This window comes from Meriones unguiculatus, chromosome 7 (assembly GCF_030254825.1).
Source record: "Meriones unguiculatus strain TT.TT164.6M chromosome 7, Bangor_MerUng_6.1, whole genome shotgun sequence".
Taxonomy (NCBI): Eukaryota; Metazoa; Chordata; class Mammalia; order Rodentia; family Muridae; genus Meriones; species Meriones unguiculatus.
In genome coordinates this window covers 47,882,920-47,906,736 of record NC_083355.1, presented here as the reverse complement: position 1 = coordinate 47,906,736, position 23,817 = coordinate 47,882,920, and the positions used below count along the sequence as shown (strand labels likewise).

The 23,817-nt window shown below is 51.3% G+C and overlaps 1 protein-coding gene across 19 annotated transcripts in view; it reads right to left on the bottom strand.

Moving 5' to 3' along the window:
- Positions 1-23,817, bottom strand: part of Myo9b (myosin IXB) — an 89,323-nt gene that overhangs the window by 8,973 nt on the left and 56,533 nt on the right. For 4 of the 19 annotated variants that reach the window (XM_060387385.1, XM_060387388.1, XM_060387402.1 and 1 more), the window contains exons 11-26: positions 22,259-22,380; positions 19,807-19,948; positions 19,376-19,580; positions 18,825-18,906; positions 17,709-17,798; positions 15,726-15,839; positions 13,970-14,009; positions 12,300-12,422; positions 11,523-11,603; positions 11,013-11,123; positions 9,135-9,257; positions 7,409-7,725; positions 6,125-7,000; positions 5,184-5,244; positions 4,218-4,339; positions 97-224 (exon numbers count right to left, since the gene is read on the bottom strand). In XM_060387385.1, the coding sequence (XP_060243368.1) occupies positions 97-224; positions 4,218-4,339; positions 5,184-5,244; positions 6,125-7,000; positions 7,409-7,725; positions 9,135-9,257; positions 11,013-11,123; positions 11,523-11,603; positions 12,300-12,422; positions 13,970-14,009; positions 15,726-15,839; positions 17,709-17,798; positions 18,825-18,906; positions 19,376-19,580; positions 19,807-19,948; positions 22,259-22,380 (2,737 nt within the window). Of the gene's footprint in view, positions 1-96; positions 225-4,217; positions 4,340-5,183; positions 5,245-6,124; positions 7,001-7,408; positions 7,726-9,134; positions 9,258-11,012; positions 11,124-11,522; positions 11,604-12,299; positions 12,423-13,969; positions 14,010-15,725; positions 15,840-17,457; positions 17,473-17,708; positions 17,799-18,824; positions 18,907-19,375; positions 19,581-19,806; positions 19,949-22,258; positions 22,381-23,817 lie in introns of all 19 variants that reach the window. The other 15 variants (XM_060387393.1, XM_060387398.1, XM_060387392.1 and 12 more) reach the window with 12 other exon arrangements.

The following is a 23,817-nucleotide window of genomic DNA, read 5'->3' as shown; positions in this document are numbered from 1 at the left end:
AGAGAATCCCATGCCCAAGGCTCAGAGTGTGCTGCTGGGACCTGACTGCTGTGGGAACTGCTAAGCAGATGACCCTGGAAGTTAAAAGGAACCAACCTTCTAGACTCTTCTTGGCGGGGGCTTCCTGTGTGGCCTGCCCTCCACTGGCCTCTGTATCCTCCATCCCCTCCAGGCTGGGCTTCTTATCCTTGGCTTTGTGCAAGAAGAGCCGCTTAAAGGCAGACCTGCAGGAGACATGGGTGTTGCTTTTTAATTTAAAATTTTTAATGATGGGGATTCGGATGTTTGTGGGTATCTGCCATGTGAGTGCAGCACCATGTGAGACTCAAGGAGGGTGTGGGATTCCTCTGGATTACAGTGACCGAGTCACCTGATGTGGGTGCTGGGAATGGAACTGTGTCCTCTGTAAAAAGGGCAAGTCTGAACTTGCTAAGCTAGCTCTCTAGTGCTTGGATTAAAGGCATGTGTTACCACACCCTCATGTTTTGCTCTCCAGGCAGTCAAGGCAGTACAGGTTGGCCTTGGCATCCAAGGTGGCTGGGATGTGTTTGTGGATGGAACACCACACCTCAGCTCTGCACAAGGTTTAAGGCCCGAGAAGCAGAAGTTAGGAGATAGCCTCTGCTCAGGAAGCTGACTTAGAATCAAAATGGAGGCCAGGCACACTTGGAAATAGGCAGGAGGACCAGTCATTCTCAGCTCCCAGGTTCAAAGCCAGCCTGAGCTGCATTGACATCTTGTGTAAAAGGCTCAAATTCATAGATATCCTCCTGCCTCTGTCTCTGTCCGGCCATAAACCACCACACCTGATTTGAACTTCTCTTTCTTTCTTTTCTTTTATTATGTATATGTACACCCACAGGACAGAAGAGGGCACCAGATTTCATTATAGATGGTTGTGAGTCACTGGGTGTGGTTGCTGGGATTTGAACTCATGACCTCTGGAAAAGCAGCCAGTGCTCTTAACCTTTGAGCCATCTCTCCAGCCCCTAATTTCTCTTTCTTAAAAATCATGAAAAGGTAGGGCAATGGTGGCTCACACCTCTAATCCCAGCACTCAGGAGGCACAGCGATCTGAGTTTGAGGCCAGCCTGGTCTACAGAGTGAGTTCCAGGACAACCAGGTCTACACAGAAAGATCCTGTCTGAAAAAACAAAACAAGCAAACAAAATCACAAACAGAAAATCCAAAACAAAGTGAAAACTGAACAGGGCTCATTATAGAGTACTGGATGGAGTGTAACAGAAAGGCCTGAGCCGAGGAATATGCAAGCAGGGCTCAACCTGCCCCTGGTGTCATATAAAGACAACAATGAGCTAGTGAGAGGGCACAGAGGGTAGCATTTGCCATGAAAGCTGATGGCCTGTGTTCACTCTGGTGTTCAGTGTGGTAGAAGCAAAAACCAACTGCAACGAGTTGTCCTCTGTCCTCCATGTACATGGCATAGTACATGTGACGAACACACACAAATATAAATGAAAATAATTTAAAACATTTTAAAAACAAAATAATGAAATGAGTTTCTGTCCCGTGTCCCCCCCCCCCCCCGCCCCATGGCTTCATGGGCACAGCACCAGAAGAAAGCCAGAGATATGATGACAAATTATGAACAGTGGTGGCTGGGTACTGTAGGAGCTGCCCACCAAAAAGTTATCTTGGGCTGTTAGCTCAGACTCTGACTGGGCTCTTGTGTAGGAAGGTCTTTATGTTTGTGACCATCTGAAGGAATACAGCATGAGATACAAACTAGCCAAGTCAACACAAATCCAAGTGTTCTTCCTAAACGAAACAGAAGGGGCTGGGCTGTGGCTCAGGGGTGGAGACCCTGGCTAGTATGTGCAGCCCAGGGCTCCCTCATTGGCACTGTAAGCAACCAAAAGCTATTTCAGAGAAGCCACTGGGTTGGAAACCACATGAAGATGGAGTTACTTGTCTAAAAGGCAAGGATGCCTGAGTCCCCATTGCCAGGCCAGAAGCCTTCTGGTGACTCAGGAGAAGCAGAGCCTCTGATCTTGTTTTAGACTTCCTCTAAGATCAACTCCTTTTGGCTACAGCCCTGGGTTCTGACACTTAGGTGGGGAGTCTGGCAGCAGGGGCCATTCTGTTCCTCTGCCATAGCCGATGCCTGTTCTGTTTTTCTGTTACTTGCTGTGCTTTTGGTAAAGTGCTCTGGTCCCACAGACCACTCTTTTCTGTGAAAGAACCATTCTAGAGCAGTGTAGCAAGGCCATCTGGGCACAAGGCCTTAAGGAACTTTTTAAGCTCTGAGGACCCAGGACAGGTTCCCAAAGGTAGGGAGAGGGGTGGGAGGTACCTTAAGCTTTTGTGTTTTGCTTTTTGAGACAGACTCAATATAGCCCAGGACAGCTTCAAACTTCAAACAATAGCCATTCTCCTGCCTCAGCCTCATGTCTATGATCAAAGAAGTGTCTAATCAAACCTAGCCAGGATCTGGTTTTGTCTTCATTTGGAAAAAAATGGAGGGCTGGGAATAGTGCATACCTTTAATCTCAGCACTCAGGGAGCAAAGGAAAATGGACCTCACAGTTTAAGGCCAGTCTGGTCTACACAGTGAAAGTTCCAGGACAGCCAGGGCCACATAAACCCTGTCTCAATAAATGAGTAAACAAACAAACAAATGGTGGTGACTGGGGAAATGGTTCAAACACTTGCTCTGCAAGCATGAGGACTGCAGTTGGGACCATCGGCACCCACATAAAAGCTAAGCTCAGGAGCACACACATGTAATCTCATTGCTGCAGGAAGATGGGGATGGGTGCATTTACTGGCCTATGACTTCCAGGTTCTGTGAGAGACCCTACCTTAAAAGATTAAGATAGAGTGTGTGTGGTTTGAATGAGAATGGTCCCCACAGGCTCATATACAGTCACCAGGGCGTGGAACTGTTTGGGAAAAATTAGGAGATGGGACCTTGTCGGAGGAAGCATTTCACTGGGATAGCCCAGGCCAGTTACAGAGAAATCCTGTCTGGGAAAACAAAAACCAAACAAAAGAATAATAAAGCCCAGTCCAGGATGTCTGTGGATTGGGATATGGCTCTCAGCTACTGCTCGAGCATCCTGCTTACTGCCATGATGATCATGGACTAACCCTTAGAAGCAAGCCCCCCATGAAAAGCTTGCTTTGGGGCTGGAATGGCTCAGAGGTTAAGAGCACTGGGTGCTCTTTCAAAGGTCCTGAGTTCAATTCCCAGCAACCACATGATGGCTCACAACCATCTATAATGAGATCTGGTGCCCTCTTCTGGTGTGCAAGTGCACATGCAGACAGAACACCTGTGTATATATAATAAATAAATAACTTTTTTTTTTAAGAGTTGCCATGGTCATGGTGTCTCTTCACAAGGAGTACTAGAGAAAGGCCTGACACCAGCCTCTGACACCATCTATGTGTTGTAATCTGATTAAATGCTATCGCCCCTCTGTTGGGACTTACTTTAGTTTTCAGCATAACTGTGGCTCCTCTGTAAATACCTGCTATAGCTTTAGCGTATCAGAAGCCATTTTGCCTCCAAGTGCCCATTTTGATTATGCCTTTATGGTTTTATTTCTCAAACTTTGTACACTTTGTTATCTGCACACTCTAATGAAGTCTCCCAAGGGCAGAACCAATCAAATTAAAGGTCAGTTAGAAACGCTTTGTCTAGCTAGTCAAAATGATGTAATGTTGCTTCCTACACCTGGATACTTGGTTGCATTTGTTACCTGGTTGTTACCTAGTTGTGTTTTGTTTCCTACACCTGGTTATAGTTTAGTTACCTGGTTATGGTGTTTTTTTTGTTTGTTTGCTTTTTGTATAAAACCTGCCTTAGGAGTAGACCAATGTCATAGTCTGGCTCCAGAGTCCAGATTATGGCCATGGCTGGTCAGTCTTTGTTCAGCTTCCAATAAACTTCCACCCATGCAAGTCTGATGTCCAAGTGGTGAGCATACAGCTATTCCTGAAACCACAACACTGTGGAATCAGGCAGATGAGCTGGCCTGCCTGTGGCTTCCTAAGGCAGCATCACCACCATGCTGATGCGATGCTCAAGGTGGTCCTGAGCTGGGCTAAGAGGGAAGGGTCAGTGGGTGGGTATTCAGCAAAGCTCTCTGGAACTGTGCCTCAAACAACTGCTGAACCCAAATGGGCCTCATCATTACAACCAGTTTAGGGTGCTGTGGCCAGGCCCCAGCCTCTCCAGCGCAGTCACTTACTTAGAGTCACCCTGGGAGCCTGGAGACAGGCCTGTATCAGGACCAGCAGACACATCTCCTGACTTCTTTTTGTGGATGGTTGACTTCTTTGTGCTCAGATCCCCATCGATTTCAGCTGAAGTCTGCAAGGGACGGGTGCAAGGCGAGGGCTGGGTGAGAGTCATGGCTGGGGCTCACATATGGCTCAAACCTCCCCATCCCCACCCACCAATTCCACTATGAGTTTTCTATCTTTAGAGATTCAATTTTCTTTTTTAGTTTTCCGTGACAGGGTCTCTCTGTGTAGCCCTGACTATCCTAAAACTCACTCTGTAGACCAGGCTGGTCTCTAACTCAAAGATCTGCCTGTCTTTGTCTCCCAAGTGCTGGGATTGTTAAGTGTGTACCACCATCGCCTTCCAAAGATTTTATTTTATTTTTTTAATTAAGTGTGTGTGAAGGAATGCGCATGTGTGTGGGTGCTCATGGAGGTCAAAGGTAGATTCCCCCAGAGATTGTGAGCCACCTGACTACACAGGGGCTGCGAGCACAACTTGAGCTATCTACAGGAGCAGCAAATATTAACCACTGAGCCATCCCACCAGCCCTCATTTCACCTTTAAAGAAAGGTGGTCAGGCTATGGGACATGATGATGGGACAGGCCATAGTCCAGGCTTGCTTGTACGTGAGACCCTCCTGCCCCTCCCTTCCAAGTGTCAAGATGACAGGTGTACACTGTCAAGCTCAGCATGTGCGTGCATGTCTGTATGTGTGTGTATGTGGTATGTACATGAGTGTATTTATGTGGGAGGAATGTATATATGTGTATGTATGTATATGTGTGTATGAATTTGCATGTATATGTATATGTGTGCTTATGTGGGAGGAATGTGTAAATGTGTATGTATTGTGTGTATGTATATGTGTTTGTACATGTGTGTGTATGTGTGTATGTATGGGTGGGTGGGTGGATGCTGCAGCTTTACCTGTACCTTGACTGGGCACAGCTTGGAGACGTCACTGGTGGAGAAGGAGGTGCACCTCTCCCTGTGAGACCGCAGACCAAGTGTTACTGACAGGCGTCATGCAGAGGGGCACACTCAACGCAGCGACTCTCACTCAGGTGAGGCTGCTCCAGGATCTACCACCCAGCAGATACTCGCAGACACGTAGGAGAGCTATCCACTGCTCCTTCAGCTATCCCTTGTGCCACCCGTCACCTGCCCACCCACATATCCATCACCTAGGGACCTGTCCATCTCTAATCAACCTGTCTTTTCATCTGCCATCTACCTACCCAGTAGTCCACTCATCTTTCTGTCTCTCATTTTTAATCTATTTACCTATTCATCCGTCAGACCCATCTACCCAGACACCCTCCACCCACCTACCACTGCCAGTCAGGCTACTAGCATGAGATGGGAGGGGCTGGTGATAGCATTCAACATCGTGATCCACAGACAACTCCCAGCTTCAACCCTGTTTGGCCTGCTTCCGACTCCACACTCCCTACCTTCAGCCCACCCACAGGCTCCAGGGGCTAGAGATGTATTCCCTGAGACATCAGCTCACATAGGTGGAGGTAGCCATGCCCCTTCTCTCTTAGGGTAAAATTCTGTGAGTGAGCCCCAGTCACAGAAAGGGAAACTGAGACCCAGGGATCAGGGAGGGAAGGAGGACCTTCATACAGGATGTCTAACAGGAACACCATTTGCAGTGCTGGGGATGGTCAGGGCCTAGTGCATGCTCAGCAAGCTTGTGGTCAAACCTCACTCTGGCCTAGGCCCCAAGCCTCTCCTGCTCTCTGGTTTCCATTCTGTGGGCCACATCCCTACCTGGCAAGCATGGTCACGTTTATAGCCCTGGGGCACTGAGCCGGTGCTGCCAACCCCTGGTGCCCTCAGCCCTTCATGGTGAGTAGGCTTACTCTGTGGGAGTCAGGGCTGCCCCTGCAGCCCGGTGCTTCTCACTCAGGTCCAGGGATTGGCTCAGCATGCCACTGGTGCCAGCAGTGGCCACCAGCTTCTTGCCTCGCCATATCTCCACAGCTGTGGCCAGGCGTTCTGTGTCTGGGTGTTGGTATCGTTGGATCTGGGTGGAGCCACCAGGACTCTCGGGCTTGTCCTGAGCCTTGGGGTTATTTGCACTCTTGCCCTTATCCTTGGGAGATTCAGGGGTGCTGATGGAGATCATAGGGCTGACCCAACTGTCTAGGGTCAGGCTGGTGGGCCTCTGCACAGGACTGGGACCAGAGCTTCCAGTTGGGGCTCCCATAACCTGCGCCTGCTTTAGCGGAGAGGGGGCTGTGGCCTCAGTCCCTGGCACCAAGGGCAGTCTATCTTCCCTGGGTCCCTTTGTGTCCTCAGGGAAGCTCTCCTCTGTTTCCGGGCTGGCCCTTCTGGAAGGTTCTCTGGGGGTGCTGCTCTCCTCCTGGCAGGACTGGATGTGTTTGTTCTGTAACTCAACGTGCTCCAATCCTCGCTGCCGCCGTGACTCTCGCTTCTCCCGGCTGCTGGGGACTTTCTCAGGACTTCCGGTTGGCACGGTTTCTTGGACTGGGAACCCCTTCTCCAGGCTGGGTGCCTCCTTCTTAGGTGGGGACATACCAACTGGGGACCTGTCATTTATCCAGGTTTCAGCCTCCACAGGCAGACTCTCAGGGTCCTCGGTCTGCTCCACAGGCTGCTCAGACAGCTGTTCCCTGGCGGCCATAGGACTTAGCCCACCCTCTGATGTGTCTGCTCCTGCAGCTTCCCTGGCTTGCTCCTCTGCCTTCTGCTTCTCTGACACCATCCGGCTGAAGCTAGTGGGAAGAAATAGGTGACACTGTCAGACGTGAGCACTTGTGTGACTTGTGCAATGAGGGCTGTCTGCGATCTAGGCAGCATCCTCCTGGGTAGTGGTGGTCTCCCCACCTGCAGGGCTGGATGCTTGGCGTGGGTGCACAGGACAGGAGAGGTATTTTGAGTTGGTTGCAGCTGCCTCTCCACCAGGCCTGATACACCTGTTCTGGGTGGCAGGTGGAGGAAGCAGCCTTCTCCCTCTTGTGCCTGCAAATACTTATTTGTGGCCAGGTCTTCCCTACTTCCCACCACCCTGACTGAGGTACAAAGTTCTACTGGCTGGGTGCTAGTGATCTAGGTCAGCTCTTCAGTGAGTGAACCTCTAGGCTTCTAGAATGCTCCAGGGTAGAAAGCCCTGTTCCCCTCACCTCCGGCGCTGCAGGTGGCCACGGCACAGGCTCTGCAGGCGGATGATGCTATGCCTCTGGCGGTGGTAGGCCTGCCGCTGCACGTAGCCCCTCCAGGTGGCCTGCAGGTACACAGCAGCCTGCATCCTCTCCAGCGCCCGGCGTACACAGTAGGACCGCCAGCAGGCCTGGATGGCTAGGGCAGCGTTCTTCATCTGCAAAAAGTGTCTGCGTTCCAGCACCATACGGAACCAGCTCTGCAGCAGCAGGATCCTGCGAAGGACCTCACCATGCAGCCTCTCCTGCAGGGCCTGCCGCTCTGTCTCCTTCAGGAAGACCTGTGGGCAGGGACAGGGACTATGGTGGCATGCCTGCAGAGCCCAAGCAGGAGGAACCATGCAGCCCCCCAAGTCAGGAGCTATAGCTGTAGTTTCAGTGGCTTGGGAATATGTTGCTTTTGCCAAATACGTTCTCGTGTAGCCCAGGCTGGCCACAAACTCACCATGTAGCCTGATCTTCCTGACTGTTCACTAGCACAGAGAGGAATTGTTTAATATCTGGAAGTAGAATTCACCACCGTGTACTCACAGGCCAGAAGCTAACACCAGGCGGCTTCCACACCTTTTGTTTTGAGACAAGACCTCTCACTGAACCTGGGGGCCACTGATTTGGCTCTTGCCTTGGCTCCACTAGGATTACAAAACATGTGCCACCCCACCCATTTTTTTAAGTGGGAGCTGGAGATTCCAAACTCAGGCCCTCATTCTTGCATGAGTGCCTATAAGCACTTACTGAGGCATCTCCACAGCCCTCTTTCTTTTTGTTATTTTGAGACAAGCCTTGCTATATAACCCAGGCTAGCCAAGAACACAGTCTTAACTGTTCAAGTGCTGGGGTGACAGGCATGTGCTAGTCCTGACATTTCATGTCAAAGGGATCACACAACAAACGACCTTCTCTGCATGGCTTCTATCTCTCAATATGTCCTAGTTCATGCTGTAGTATGTCAGAGTTTTGTTCCTTTCTGCGAATAGGGCACATTCTGCTTGCCCACTCTGATGGGCATTTGGGCTGTGTTCACTTTCTGATGGTTGTGACTAGTGAGAACATGGGCTGCAAGTGTTTCTGAGAACATCTCAGTTCTCTTGGGCCAAAGAGTGGAACTGGGACTGTCAGGGACCTGAATGCAGCTGTCAGATACAGTTGCTGGTAGAAGATACAGCCAGCAACACTCTCTGAGGCTGGAGACGGTATTTGGAAGGAGCTGGACTCATGCCAATCTGTGGTCTGGGTGTGGCTCAGCTCTCAACATTCTTGTTCTGGAAGCTTGGGTCAATGTGGTGACACTGAGCCAAGGGACCTTCAAGAGGTGGAACCCAGTGGAAGAAGATGTCATCTCCACTGGTACCTCAGTGAAAGTGATTAAATGTGGTGCTCATGGGACTTGCCAGTGCTCTAAAGATTGAGTAGGTCTGGAAGAGCTGGTCTGGCCCCTAGCCTTCTCCCTGTGCCCTGTCTTGTCATGTGATCCTTCCCACTTGTCCCCATCTTTTGATGTTAACTGAAACCAGAGAGGAAGTGGTGTCCTGTTCTCCAGCTCCCAGACAAGGGGTGACAAAACCTCTGTGCTCAGTACCAGCCTTGGTCCTCAGTCCGGTGTCAGAAAATGAGCTGCACTGCAGAACAGGAATCCGTGGGAAGCATGGGGTCTTGCATGGTGGAATGGGTCTGGAGTGGCAGTGCTCACCTTCGTCCTCCCGATCTGGTAGTTCCGGCCATCCACCTGCAGCTTCCCCAGCAGGGCAGCGATGGCTTCCCTGCAGGGCTGGACATCCTTGGGCAGCAGCACCTGAAACTGCTCCGTGAAGTCCTGCCATGTGGTAGGAAGGACAGTGTAAGCACCTCAGCAACTGCAGCTACTTCACGCGCAAGGCCAACCAGGTCTCTCTCTTGTGTGTGCTGCTAAGAGACCACGTGCGGTTGGCACAGCTGGGGTAGACTGGGCCCCAGGTATGCTCAGCCCTACCCCATGAAGCTCAAACTTGGTTTTCTTTCTGTTGAGGATTTTTAATTACATGTATATATGTGCCAAGCATACACATGTATGTGAGTACAGTGCTCATGGAGGTCGGGAGAGGGTGTCAGATCCCCCGGAACTGATGTTACAGGCAGCTGTGAGCTACCATATGTGTGTGTGGACCCAAATCAGGTTCTCTGCTAGCCCAATCTGCACTCTTCACTGCTGAACCATCTGTTCAGCTCTCAAAAGTTGTTTTTCTGTGGCTGTTATTCACTGGAAGTTGTGCAAAGTGACCACAGCAGACTTGTGTGTAACAGTGGGGTACAAGATGTGAAAGAGTAGCATGTGTGGTCTGAGTGAGAATGGCCCCACAGGTTCCTATGTTTCAACACTTGGACTCACAGAGTAGGAGGCGTGGCCTTGTTGTAGGGGTGTGTCATGGGAGTGGGCTCAGGAGCCCTCAAGTGTGCTATATTCCTGAATACATACCTTCTTTCTACCCCTCAGACTACTGTTGCTCTGGCCCTAAGCCCAGCTCAACAGGCTTTTGAGTATGCTTAGTCATGGCATTTATCACAGCAGTAGGAGGAGTGTGACTATGACAGAGCTCTAAATGCTCTCAAGCCAGTGGAGACACACAGCAGAGAGGTTCCTCACGTTCTTCTCTTTTTGTGTGTGTATCATGGCTCTGCATGTGGGTATGTAGCCATGTGAGTCTGCAGACTCAAGGCTGCCGTAGGGAACCGCTGTCCTTGGCTTTTCTGCTTTATTCTTTGAGGCAGGGCCACTCAGTCAAATCCAGAGCTCACAGATCCTCCATAGCTGGCTTGCTCAGGGATCCCGTCTCGGCTTTCTGAGGATGGACTTGCAGAGGAGCCAGGGCTTTGAGGGTTCAGCACTTACCCACTATAATGGTGGAGGTGACACTGTGTGTATGATTTCAGCTTAGATACACATGCACATGCGCACGTGCACGTGTGTACACGCAGACACTCACACATGCATATACATGCGCACACACCCCACTCATCCACTGGCCCACGCCACTGCATCTTTTTGTTTTGCCTTGATAGTCTCATTCCGTATCTCAGGCTAGCCTGGAACTCAGAGTGAGGCTCCTTCCTGCCTTTCTTGAAAGCTGAGATGAAAGATAGGAGCTGTCACATCTAGCTAACATATGTGTTTTACGTAAATGGAGTCCCAGGGAGGGTCCTGCCTGATCTTGGCCACCATGGAACATGACAACGTTGTTACAGCTGCTGTCAGTGGGGCAGACATGGTAGGGCTCAGTAGATAAAGTGAGGGTGGCCAAGGCTAACAACCTGACCTCAAGATCCAAGACCCTTGTGGTGGGAGGACAGGGCCGAACCCTGCAAGTTGTCCTCTGATCTACACAAATGTGCTGTGACACATGTATGTGTGCACACACATATAAAAAAATTAATGTGAACAAGTAAACCCACACATCAGGCTAGAAGATGTTCAGCCAAGGCACCTGCTTCAGGACTGGTGTCGGCTCACAAATCTTTCCAGGCTTGGCTGTGGAAGCCAGGCTTCCTGAGGAGGCCTGCTCGGCAGGGCAGAGGGGGCAGGTGGGCGGCCTACCTGGAAGGTGTACTTGGCGCTGTAGCCGGAGCGCCGGATGCGCACGGTCTCCAGCATGCCCGTATAGCGCAGCTGCTGCAGAACCAGCTCGTCATCAAAACAAAGTTCCTTCTGCAAAGGAAGTGCTCAGGGCTCTGTGGGACAACATTGGGGCTGTCCGTCTCCCCCATACCCTAGCTCAGAAGCTGGCTATCCCTGGAGGGTAAAGCTTTTTCTGCCCCAACCTTTTTTTTTTCCCCTGAGGCACGATATCGTGTAGCCTAGTCTACCCTATACTCTATGTAACCAAGGATGACCTTCAACTTTGGACCCTCAGCGCTATGGCAGGTGTGTACCCTTCATGGTGCCATGGTTAAACCCAGGGGCTTCTTGCAAGATAAAGGCTCTCCCCATTGAGTGTTAACCCCAGTATCTGCCTGTGCTTCTTTTAGCCCCCAGACTAGGGCTGAAGCCTGTGCCTCACTAGTCTTTGGGGTCTACAGGGTCCTGCACATACTGTCCCTCACTTACCTTCTCGGCATTGGAGCGGATGCAGCGGATGAAGAAGGGCTCAGCCTTGCCCAGCGCCTCCAACAGTTTGTTAAGAGATGTCTGGAGGAGGGAATGCATGTGGAATTGCTGACCAGGTGTGAGGCACAATTGGGAGGACCAGCACACCACTGCTGCATGGAGCCAACCAAAGGCTCTGCTGCCCCAGCTGTGGGGGTCCCCATGGCTGAAGACCACACAGCTGCCATTTTAATAGGAGCAGTAGAGTTGAGACCTCAGTGTGTCAGCCTTGGCGGGGAGTGTGGAGGTGGCTACTGTCTCCCTCCTGTCCCTTTCTGTTTCTGCAGGGCTGGGGGGTGAGCCCAGTCCTTGCACACTTTACCCTGAGCTCCACCCTCAGCCCCACAGATCTGTGAGAGAGGCTCTGGGTTCTACCCCCGGTGCCAGATTATGCTCACACTTGGGTGAGTAAGGTAGGAGCATTAGTGACTATCTGAGGGCAAGCTGGAGGACATGAGACTCTGTCTTAACAAACAAACAACAACAAAAATGTCTCTGAGCTTCCTGGAAGCCAGGGAAAGAAAAGAGAATTATGATCTCAGAATATGGCTCAAGAGCCATGGTGACTGACTTGCTAACTTTTTCAAGCTAACCACACAGCTAACTTTTTCAGCTTGGTGGTTTTCAAACAGTAATAATTTTGTATTTAGGGCTCCTAAGTAATGCCAGAGCCCTGTGAGCACATTTTGAGGCGTGGGATAGCATCCACTTGGATACCACAGAGGCAGCTATACCTACCTGGAACTGTGCACTGATGCTGGGTGGCTTCTTCTTCTTGTGCAGGTGCAGCAGAGACTTGGTGGTCCGGTCGTGTAGTGTCATGCTGATGATGAACCTCAGGGACTTGGAATCCAGCAGGTTCTAGGACAGACACACAGGGTTGGGCCTGCTCTCCACAGCCCACAGGGGATGCTGGCTCCCAGGAGGAGCATGGCCCAGGTACAGGCTACCTGCCACACCTTCCCCTCCACATCCCTCACCCTCAGGACAGAGGCCAGGGCTCAAGTCTTTCCTGCCTATGGCAGGAGTGGCATGAGACTTCACATGGCAGCCAGAGCTGGTGACAAACAGGAGGCAGCATATATGATACCAGAAGCTATGCAGCTCCCAGGGCATAAACCAACATGCTTTCAAGGCTCATGTAGGCCAGGGTGACCTCAACCTCCTCAGCTATCTCCAGCTCCCAACTGCTGTGAGGACAAACCCATCTCACCATGCTTGGATTTTACGTTTCATTTATGGGACAGTTTTGCTCTGTAGCCTGGCCTGCAACTAACAAGTCCCCTGCCTTATAGCTCCCTAGAGGAATACAGGCATGCATCATGATACATAGCCAATCTTCAAAAACTTTATTGTATGTGTGGAGAAATCAGGGGAGAGCTTGCAAGAACTGGTTCCCTCCTTCCATCTGTGGGTTCTGGGGATCGAACTCGGTCAGATAGGCTTGGCAGCAAACACTTTAATCTCTGAGACATCTTGTGAGATCCTATATGACAGTGTTTTGGGTATGGAATTTTTTCCCCCAAGAAAGTGTTTCTCTCTGTAGCCGTGGCTGTACTGGAACTCACTCGGTAGGACCAGGCTAGCCTTGAACTCACAGAGATCCACCTGCCTCTGCCTCCCAAGTTCTGGGATTACAGGCGTGAGCCACCACTGTCCGGCATGGGCATGGAACTTTTAACTCACATGCACACATGATTATTAGTGATATTGTATCAGATTACTTTCAGATTATGAGTTTATGGTGAAAAGGAAACACACTCCATACATAAATTGCTTGCTATCCCAACATCTCACTATATGTATGCAAATGTTTCAGAATGCTTAAGAAAAGTCAAGAATTTCAGCTGCTTCTGAGGACTAGCCAGTGGCTTGTGGGAAGCACCGGCTCTGGGGCGGGGAGGACCGCAGGGGTTTAGCTGTATCACTAGAATAGCAGGTTTGAGATACATGGAGTGCATGGAGCCTGGCTCCTCCTCTCCTTGCTTTATAGCTTCCTGAGGGTCTCAGCTCCTCTTAGGCAAGGAATCCCACTGTGGTCCAACCCTGAAGAAACCCCAAGATAAAGTGCAAGGTCACAGCGGGGAAGGAGTCTGATGTCAGTAATGGGAACACAGGGGCTCATAAAGGCTAGGCAGGGGTTCCACCTCAGTTCCTCACTTAGGATTTCAGGCCAGGGCTCCAACCCTGAGCCATGCCCGACCCCTCACTGGGGGATTCTAGGCAGGGGCTCCACCCTGAGTTACACCCCTAGTACAGCTTCGTATTAGAGGGAGAGTTAGTTGGAGGAGTGAGAAGAAGGAACAAAAGAGGTCCCAGAATCTCTCTCCCACCTCCCTGTCTCAGAATAACTTGAGAAAGGTGCTCTCAAGCCACTGTGATGGCATCATCTGCGCATGCGGGTTTACCTTGGGAATGATCTGCTTTTGTTTGATACCTTTACTCTTCCTGTCAAAATATTAAAAACGGTGTGAATGAATGCGAGGGACACAGGGCTGGGGGTTGTGTTAGTTCATCAAGCCACGCCTTGCAAGTTAGATCCAGAAAGACAGAGGACAAGTGCAGCAAGGTCGCCACCAACCCCCCAGACACCCGCAGGCTCCTGCCTTCCACACCTCAGAATCTGCCACATCTGAGGGTGCAGAATGTGCTGGCTCCAGGGGCTATAAGCAGCGGTGATGAAGTGAACCAGCAGCCGTGGACATAGCACCGGAGCCCTACGGTGCCCTGACGCACTGACCCTACTCTCCACTAGTGGGGCAGAGGCTAGCCATGCAAAGAACAGCAAGGCCTGGGTGGTGCCTCACTAGGCTTTCCTCACAGCACTCATTACTAGTTTGCTCTGCTTGATGTAGCCCAGGACCTTCTGCATACTGAGAAGGTGCCCTGCATATGAGCCATGCCCCAGCTCTGCGATTTCTGACAGTGGAAAGGAAAACTGGAAGGTAGATCCATGGTCCTTGCTAGTGGTCTCACAGTGGGATTGTTTTTAGACAGAGGGTCTCATGTAGCCCAGGCTGGCCTGTATGTGTTATGCAGCTGAGGATAACCCTGAACTCTTGATCCTCCTCCCTCCACTATCCCAGTGCTGGGATGACAGGCATGTAACATTTCTCCTGCACCCCCCTCCGCCAATTGAGATTGCAAACTCACAATCCTCCTGCCTTCGCCTCTTTCATGCTGGGTGTATGCTTGGGCAAGTGCCACAGTGCCTGGGTGTGACATGAAAAACTACAGCACACAATAACCCTGATCAACATACACGTGGCCACAAGCTTCGGTGTGCTTCCACGCCTCAAGGCCATGAATGCTAAACCCATGTGGTGAACCACACTCCAGCCCTCAATTGCATCTCAATTTCGGTTGAAAGAAAGCAATAGAGAAACACATGCAAGTCACTTTGGCTACGGTGGCACATGCCTAGAGCCCTAGCTGCTCCCAGAGCTGAGGCAGGAGGATTCTTTGAAGACTATTTTTAAGTGTATAAATGTGTATGCACATGTGTGCAGTGCCCATGGAGGCTAGAAGAGGGCATCCTCAAGCAGAGTGTGAGTTCCTCAGCACGGACGCTAGGACTGCAGTGTGTCCAGTGCAAGAGCAGCAAGCCTTCTCAAGTGCTGAGACACCTCTTCACCTGGAGGAGGACCCTTGAGCCCAGAGGTTGGAGGCCAGCTTGGACAACATGGTGAGACTCAGGGTGGGGCTGGGGAGAAGTCCCAAAAAGTAAGGCATTATCATCCCATTTTTCAGAGAAATGCTGAACCCCAAGGGTTCAGTGAATTGTGGGCAGGGGTGTGGTGGGGTCCAGGCCTATGAACTAGTCCTTGGCTTTATATGTTCCTTGCTTCCACGGGCTTCACAGCAAGGTCCCAGCAGGCAAGCCAGGCAGCTGAAACTTGCAATTCACCCGCTGCCAGGATGGAGAGGACCTGGCTAGGACCACAGCACAGATAGCCTCACCGAGGGGCACTGCTCAGCTCAGGGAGGACATTAGGACCTGTCAGCAATGGCTGGCACAGAGCTCAGCTGTGAGGCAGAGCTGGGGATGGGGTGAAGGAGTGTTAGTGGCCAATCATGTGGGGGAGGAGCAGCCAGCTAGGCTGGTGACAGCTGGGGGATGGGTGGCACGGTGGCTGCTGCACTTGGAGGAGCTGGGCAACTCACAGGAAGAAGGTGCGGGGCTTCTGGAGTCGACTGAGGGACTGGAGAAGCCTCCGCGGGTCCTCGCCCTGCCATGGCAGTCCTTTGAGGCTCTTGATGATTTGGTTATGCAAATCGCTGGGGGCCAGAAGGGGACCCGGTGACAGAGAGAACAGTTAGGCGTGGCCCACCACCTGGGGCTCCCAATGCCCATCAGGGTGTCCCCAGGCCACAGGAGACAAAACATGCATTTGAGGAAGGGGCGCATGGGTTGGGCGACCACCATGTCCTTCCTGAGTGGGCCAGGAACAGCTACTGTTCCTGAGCTCATAGTCTTGTAAAAGGCTTGCCTTGAACCCTTAGAATTGGTACCTGCCTGCCCAGCTTTGTTTCTGAATAATTTTATTTATCTGTGTGTGTGTACACGTGTATGTATATGAGTGAGAGTGTGTGCAGATGCTCTAGAGGCCAGTGGGAGTTCTGGGTGCCTTAGACCTGAAGTGACAATATTTGTGAAGAGCTCACATGGGCATTGTGATCTGGACTCTGGTCCAGCAACGAACACTGTCAACTGCAGGGCCATCTCCTGAGTGAGGGCTGGAGTCTTCTATTTTTAAGTGGCTTTTATTTCCATCTTGGGAGACATGCCAAAGCCTATGGAGGTCAGACAACAGCTCTGAGCAGCAGCTTTCCTTCTACTACGTGGGAATGTGGAGAGCAAACTCAAAAACATCAGGAGTAGCAGCAAATGACTTTCCACCTGAGCCGTTCAGCCAGGTGGGCTCTTGTACGTACACGCCTGTGTGATTTGTATAAATCAGGTGTGTCTGCAGTGCATGGCCCACACCTGACCCGCCCCAGTGCCCATAAACCCCTCATTGTCTGCTGTCTGATACTTCTCAGATGGTGGTCACGCTGCCTCCTCCTAGCCCATGTCCAGACATTGGGGACATCTGATTGTTCTTCCTAGGGTTTGGTACTTCTGGCACTGGGCAAATGGCAGCCAGGGAACTGCCCACCATCCTTTGGTACACAGGTGAGCCCACTTCAAGAGCAATCTACCACACGGCTGAGGCTAAGGCCCCACCTTAAGAGGGTCAACCTCTAAAACCTTTATTTTAACTATGTGCCCAAGCATGTAGGTGTGGGGGGGGGGTTGTGCTATGAGTACAGTGACCATGAAGGCCAGAAGAGGATGTCAGAATTCTTGGCACTGGAATTACAAGTGGCTGAGCTGGCCCAAGGAGCGCTGGCAGCTGGGTCTCTGCAAGAACACAGAGCCACGTCAGCTGCTCTGACACTAAGGTGGGTCCTGGTGCTCATTTGTTATTGAGTATTTAGGTGTTTGTGTGGATACAAGTATGTGTGTATGTGTCTAAGGGTGCACGTGTGTATGTGCGGATGCATAGATATGTGAGTCTGAGGGTGCATGTGTGTTTGTGTGCAGATGAACTTACATGTGTCTGAGGGTGCGTATAACTGTGTTTGTGTGCGAATGCATGTATGTGTGTCTGAGGACAAGTGTGTAAAGGTCAGAGGACAACTTGCAGGGGTTGGTTCTGTCCTCCATGTGGATTCCAGGATTCAACCTGAGGTGGGCAGGCCTGGTGGGTACATTGGACAATCTTACCAGTCTCACTCCAGTTACTCTAAACGCATGTTTAGGCTCTGAAAGTTGGCCTGAAGGAGCCCTGTGTGCAGCCCCATACTGTGATACATGCACCATGCCTCGTGCCTGGATAGATGCCATACTTACCTCCGCTCCCTCGCCCTCCAGGGAGGCACAAGAGTAAAAATGACACGGGTGACACAGGGTTAATGGTCCCTTTACTTTCTATGCAGCATTCCTGTCCAGAGCACTCAGAGCAGTGGCTTCTACCCACCCCGTATATGCCTTGACCTGGCCAAATGTGGCAGTGTGTCCCCAGGAAGGACACTGCTCTGAGCTCTCAAATGGCTGGCCTGTGCCTCCCTGGTCTTAGGTGCGAAGGTCTGCCTGCTACTTACTTCCTGCTCTCATAGAAAGCCATGATGTCTTCAAAAGCGTTAACATCCAACTCCTCAGAGCGCTCAAAGGAGAAATCTAGCCCTGCGCAGCTGCAAGGGAGAAGCTCAGTGAAGCCAGCAGACACAAAGCACTGACATGGCTCGGCTTGGCTAGGCATGGGCCATTCATTGGGGGACAGCCGTGTGCAGAGCAGAGGCATCTTCTCACTTGGCCCCTGTGGACAATTAGCTCCTGATTTGGCTTAGGGCCCTCCCTACTCAGCAGCCCAGATGGACTCAATCACAATCGCTCAGCTAGGACGACAGGTGTGTACAATCATATCCATCTTGACAGTTTCCATGTCCAAGGGGCCTGCCTGGCTCTGCAGCCACTGAGACATGGCTTTCCTCACTTTGAACTTCCTCTGGCAGCTGATGAGCATGGCTAACCTGTCACATGTCAAGTGATGTGCAGGAAACTGACCCCAGAGGCTCACTAGTGCAAGGCCACAACATAGACGCACACCTCCAACCTTTATGGCCAGCACAGCCTCACTCTGCAGCCCAGGCCAGATTTGCTCTTTTAATTCTTCCTCTTCAGTCTCCAAATCGGCTGCGAGCTCTGCCAACCCAGCCACTTTTATATCCTCCTGGAGCCAAAGGGAGGACTTGGGTCACTGCCCAGGCTCACAAAATGCCTCTCCTATGACTGAAAAAAATGTAGCAGAAGGTACTATGCTGTGCAGACTACGATAAGGGAGGAATTATCCCTGCGCTTTTCAGGCCTGGGAACAGAACTCAGGCCTCGCAAGAGAAGCCATCCTCAGGCTGGGGGACGCTTATCAGCATGTCACTCTGAAGCTGCAAAGGCCTCTAGGTTCCCTCAGGCCAGAGGACTAAAAACCCATTCTCTGTGCTGACCTGTCTGCTCCTACCCAAAGCAGATGTCATCCCAGGACCTGCCTTTTTGGGTGCAGAAAGGCCCCAAGCAAGGGCATTTCTGTTCTGGGTCCTCTGAGTTCATTCAGCCACTTACTTAGGGCTGCAAGGACCCTGGCTGACAGTATAGGGTTCTACAACAGTGGAAACAATAGCACCCATAGGGACACAGGCAGAACAAACTGAAGTCTCGCTCACCGGTACAGTTTTTCTGAAGGGGTGTTGGCTCCTCTCAGTAGCTCTTCCGTGTGACTTCGAGTGCCAGGGCTACTTATACCTGCTGGGGACAGAGTGGACATTGTCTGACAGGGTCCCCTACAAAACATAGGTTGTTGACTTATATGGAATAAGCATTTGATTCTTTTTTTGAGAAAAATGGAATTGAACCCAAGATCTTTCGTGTGCTATGCAAACACTCTACAACCCGTCCCTGGGGAATTGTAGGCAGGGGCCCCGCCCGCTCACTGGGAGATTCTAGGCAGGAGCTCCACTGCCTACAATCCTAGCCATGTCCCCAGCCTATCACTGGGGAGTTCTATGCAGGGACATTACTTGCTGAACTGCACTTCAACCCTCTTTAGTGCTGGAGACAGATTCTCATTAATTTTCTCAGTCTGGACCCAAGTCATGACTTTCCTTACCGGCCCCCAAGCAGCCATGCCCAGCTTTAGGATGAGCCGTAACTGCTTGTCAACCATGCTGCTTGCTCCCACAGTTGGCACCAAAAAGGGCAGTCCTTCAGTCCCTACCTGCTGCCTTCTCAGCTCTCTCCGCACGCAGGCGCCCAGCCTCCCGCAGAACAGCCATGGCCCTGATGGCGGCCCGAAGCACAGCCCAGCGGAACACAGCTACTGGGTCCATGCCAATGAGCTGGCGCACATAGGAGCTGTCACTGCCCCTCAGTAGTGCCACGATGTCGGGCCGCATGTAGTCCATGTTCTTCTCCCGGAAGTCCTGGTGAGGTGGGAGTGTTGGTCACCTCTCAGAGCCCATAGATGGCCCAGAAGCATGATGGAAAAGGGCTGATACCTAACTGGTGGTACCCAGTTAGACTCCAGTAACACTCTGCAACCTTGGCTTGACTGACACTGAGGTTTGGGATGAGTTCAAGCACCCCCAGGACAAGCTGTCCCAACTGAGGAATAGCAAAGAGGGGAGTGTGAGTGCAGGCTGTGCTTACCTTGATCTGGTATTTCACTCTGCCTGCGAAGTGCTGGATGATGAAGGCGGGCTCCAGAACTGGTGTGCCCAGGAAGTACTTATTGTCCTCGTGCTGCTGCTTGAACTTGGCCAGCAAGGTGTGGCTGGTGGCATGGGGAAAGCTGCAGGGACAGGGTAGACATGCTCAGCCAAGAGTCCACACTGGGAGCAGGGTGCTGTGGCACACGCCTTTAATGCTAGCACTCAGGGAGGCAGAGGCAGGTGATCTCTGTGAGTTTGAGGCTAGCCTGATCTACAAAGTGAGTCCAAGACAGCCAAGGCTACACAGAGAAACCCTGTCTCAAAAATTAAAAAAAAAAGAAAAGAAAAAGAAAAAAAAAGAATCCACACTTAGTACAAAGTAGGAATGCACTGGGTAGCTAAGCTAAGCTATGAGGAGAGGCTGATGCCAGGCACTGTAGGAAGAGGATGAATGGAGGACTGGAAGGAACAGAATGAGTGCCAGCACCCCCTTACTGATTTCTTTATGTGGTGTGCGAGGCCAGACAGCCTGCAAGAGTTGGTGTTCTCCATTCACCACGTGGACCCCGGGGATTGAACTCAGATCACTAGCCTTTCTGGCAGTCAGCTTTAACTGACTGAGCTACCTAGCTGGCCCATTTGGTAGTTTCTCACCACGTACTGGGCACATCCATGTAGCAAGTGTGGGACCACAGGATTAACAGACAGCACAGGGGGACCAATGCTGTCTCTGCTCCCCTCCACAGCTAACCAGAGTTGCTTGCTTCTGTCGATTTCCAGGGTATGGGCCTGGTGGTGTCTTAGATCCTACACTGCAGTGGCCTCTAGCTTTGGATCCATGTGTACCTAAAGGAACCCAGAGCTGTAGCCTAAGGTCCTGATCCCCACACATGTGTGAGCATGGCTTAGTAGATGAAGCCAGGCTCTGTCCTGCCCTGGGAAGAAGGCAGACGGTAGAGCAAGAGGCTCCTTATACTTGGCTATTTTTGCCCCTGGGGAGAGAAATGCCTCCTTAGGTTTTGGCATATCCTGCTGGTCCCAGCTTCACTGTAAACACAGGCAGTGCCAGGTATGTGCCAGATGCCCAGCCCTGGGCTGCACAGTTTGTTGAGGAAGGAGTTCGGTGCGGCAGGAGAAAGATAAGCACTGAGGGCTGGGAAGACGGTATGGGAGGTACAGCGCTCACTGCCTTGGGCACCAAAAATAGGAAATAAGAAAGTGTTGCAGCGATAAATTAACACGGCTGTTTCAGAAAACTCCAATCAGAGGCAGTGAGACAGACAGCTCAGGGCATGAGAGTGCTTTGTGGCCAACCTTGATGATGTGAGTTCCATTCCCAGGAACCACATGTTTGAAGGAGAGAAACAACCCAACCAAGTTTTGTCTTGACTTCTGCCTGCACAGTGTACACCCATCACCCAACAACAACAACAACCACACACTACACCTAATAATAAATGGTCAAACAGCCTGACCTGTGACTGCCCAATTAACCTGCCTGCAGCAGGTGGTCAAAGTCCCCTACCCCCACCCTAGCCCCTTGCTGTTTTCTTCAGGTGCTGCAGACAGACATAGGCTGCTGTGGCTGTCAGTCAAGCCCTGGCTCTCCTGGCCCCTTTCTCCTCTGCTGCTCTGCTTCACTGGGAGGGGACTTGGACTGAGGTACCAGGTCTACAGCAAGGTACTGGGACTCTCAGGAGCTGGGCCTTATGGGAGGATGTCAGGATGCCAGGGATGAAGAGCTGCGGAAGATTCTGGGACTCTACCCCTTCTCTCTGCTTCTGTTTTTGAGACAGTCTCATGTAGTCCAAGCTGACCTTGAACTTGCTATGTATCCAAGAATGACCTTGGACTCCTGATCCTTCTGTCTCCATCTCCCAAGTGCTAGGCGTACAGGTACATTATGTGGTGCTGGGGATGGAACCCAGGGCTCTGGGCACGACAGGCAGGAGCTCCACCAATAGAGGCCTTTCTGCTTCTTGGCCTCTGTATGGTGAGCAGCCTCCTACCTCAGCACAGGCACAGCACCATAGACAGGGAAGTTCTGGTGTTTCCAGAGTGGGGCACTAAAACTCTGACAGTTCTTGTTTTGGAGTGTATGGTCTCCAAGACCATGACAGAAACTTGTCACCACAGCCATAGCAACCAACTCAAAGCCATCGGATTTCTGCAAGGGCAGCTGGGTGACTAAGACTCCTCCCATCCTTCCCGCAGGGCACCCACTGCTGGCTCTGTTCCTGGGACATGAGTGGCCTGTGCTGAGCATCCAGTGAAGATATGCTCAGCACAGGTAAGCTACAATCTGCTGCTTCCAGAGCATGCTGAGCAAGCACTGGGCAGAAGCAATGCCCAGGGACTGGGCAAACACATGTGAGAATCAGAGCAGTTGAGGGAACCTGGTTTGGTCTCCACATTGGCACATGGTAGGACAGAGTGACAGGGTCACTCACTTGCTCTCCTCGTCCAGCAGGTAGAAGAGGCCAGTGGGCTTCTTGCTGATGAGGTGGATACAACCCACATTGTCAGTGTAGTCGATGTTGTGCCATGAGATGCCCTCACCCTGGTACTCCTCCTGTGGGATGAGGAAGGTTAAAGGATTCAGAAAGGGGGCTCCCTGCACACAGTGGGGTTGACTGAGAGCCTTGCACAAGCTCAGCAGGCGCTCCACCCCTGACCACACCCCCATTTCCTCACTGGGGGATCCTAGGCAGGGGCTGTCCCCCTAAGCCACGCCCCCAGCTCTCATGACATCTACATGACTTACAATCCATGCTGTTCTATTGCTGAGGGAATCATGAAAAGAACAAGTCTAAACACTCACTATATGTAACTTGAGAGAAGAGCTGGCTGGCAAGATGGCTCTACAGTTAAAGGGGTTTGCTGTCAGCTCCATCCTCAGGACCACGTGGTAGCAGAGAACCCCCGGGGCAAGCTGTTCTCTGGCTTGTACACATGGATTTCCATGCACACAGATACAAACTTAAAACATAAAAATATCACTGGACTTATTCACGGTTCCTGAATAAGTAGTGCTGACCATACGGGGACACATTTCCACGTAAGCACACCTCTTCACATTCGCTGACCATACGGGGACACACTTCCACATACGCACACCCACTCATGTGCGCTGACCAAAGCAGTGCCTGTGACTCCTTATGTCACCTAGCCTGATCTCGAGCTCACTACACAGCCTAGGATGAATTCCTGCTCACCTGGCCTCCTCAGTGCTTCGTGACAGGTGTGCCTGCCACACTAGCTCTGCTCTGTTTTCTCCTGTCACTTGCTTTCTTATTTGAACCTTACCTGCTATAGCCTCCAAAATGGTGAGCTAAGTAAACTCCTTCTTTCTAAAATTCTCTGCCTTGGGGATTATGTTATAGTGACAGAAAACAAATATTCACATCCCAAAGTGATTATGTAAACACAATCAACATGAGAAATTATTTAGACATTTTATGACACTCTCATTCTCTTTGCCACCCAGTTGAAGCAGTCACATCCAAAGCTAGACAGCCCTAGCTCATGACTACAAAGTGAGCCAAATGTTTGCAGAACTCCAGCCTGGTTTCCCCATGAGTCAGAGGGAGAAAGAATTGCTCACAACAGAGCAGAGCCATCAGCACGGCAGACACGACCTAAGTCAGCATCACTCGCTCCAGACTGGCTCTGCTCACTCTTCTGGTGATGGTGCATACCTGTTGTCCCAGCACTCAGGAGGACCAGGAGTTCATGGTCATGTTACTAATGTTGAGATCAAAGACAGCCTGGGCTGCATAAAGCCCTGTCTCAAAACAGGCAAGGAGGAATTTTCTCCATTTGAGCAAACCAGCTGGCATCTGCCTGGACACAGGCCAGGCTGGAGGTCTCACTTTCCCTTTGATGCAGAAAAACTCTAGGGCTAGTTTGCCAGAGTGTTGTGGCCCAAGCTAGAGTCCAGGACTAGCTAACCCTGCTGATCCTCTCAGGCTGCATGGACAACAGAGAGATGGTGCCCTGTAAACTGTGG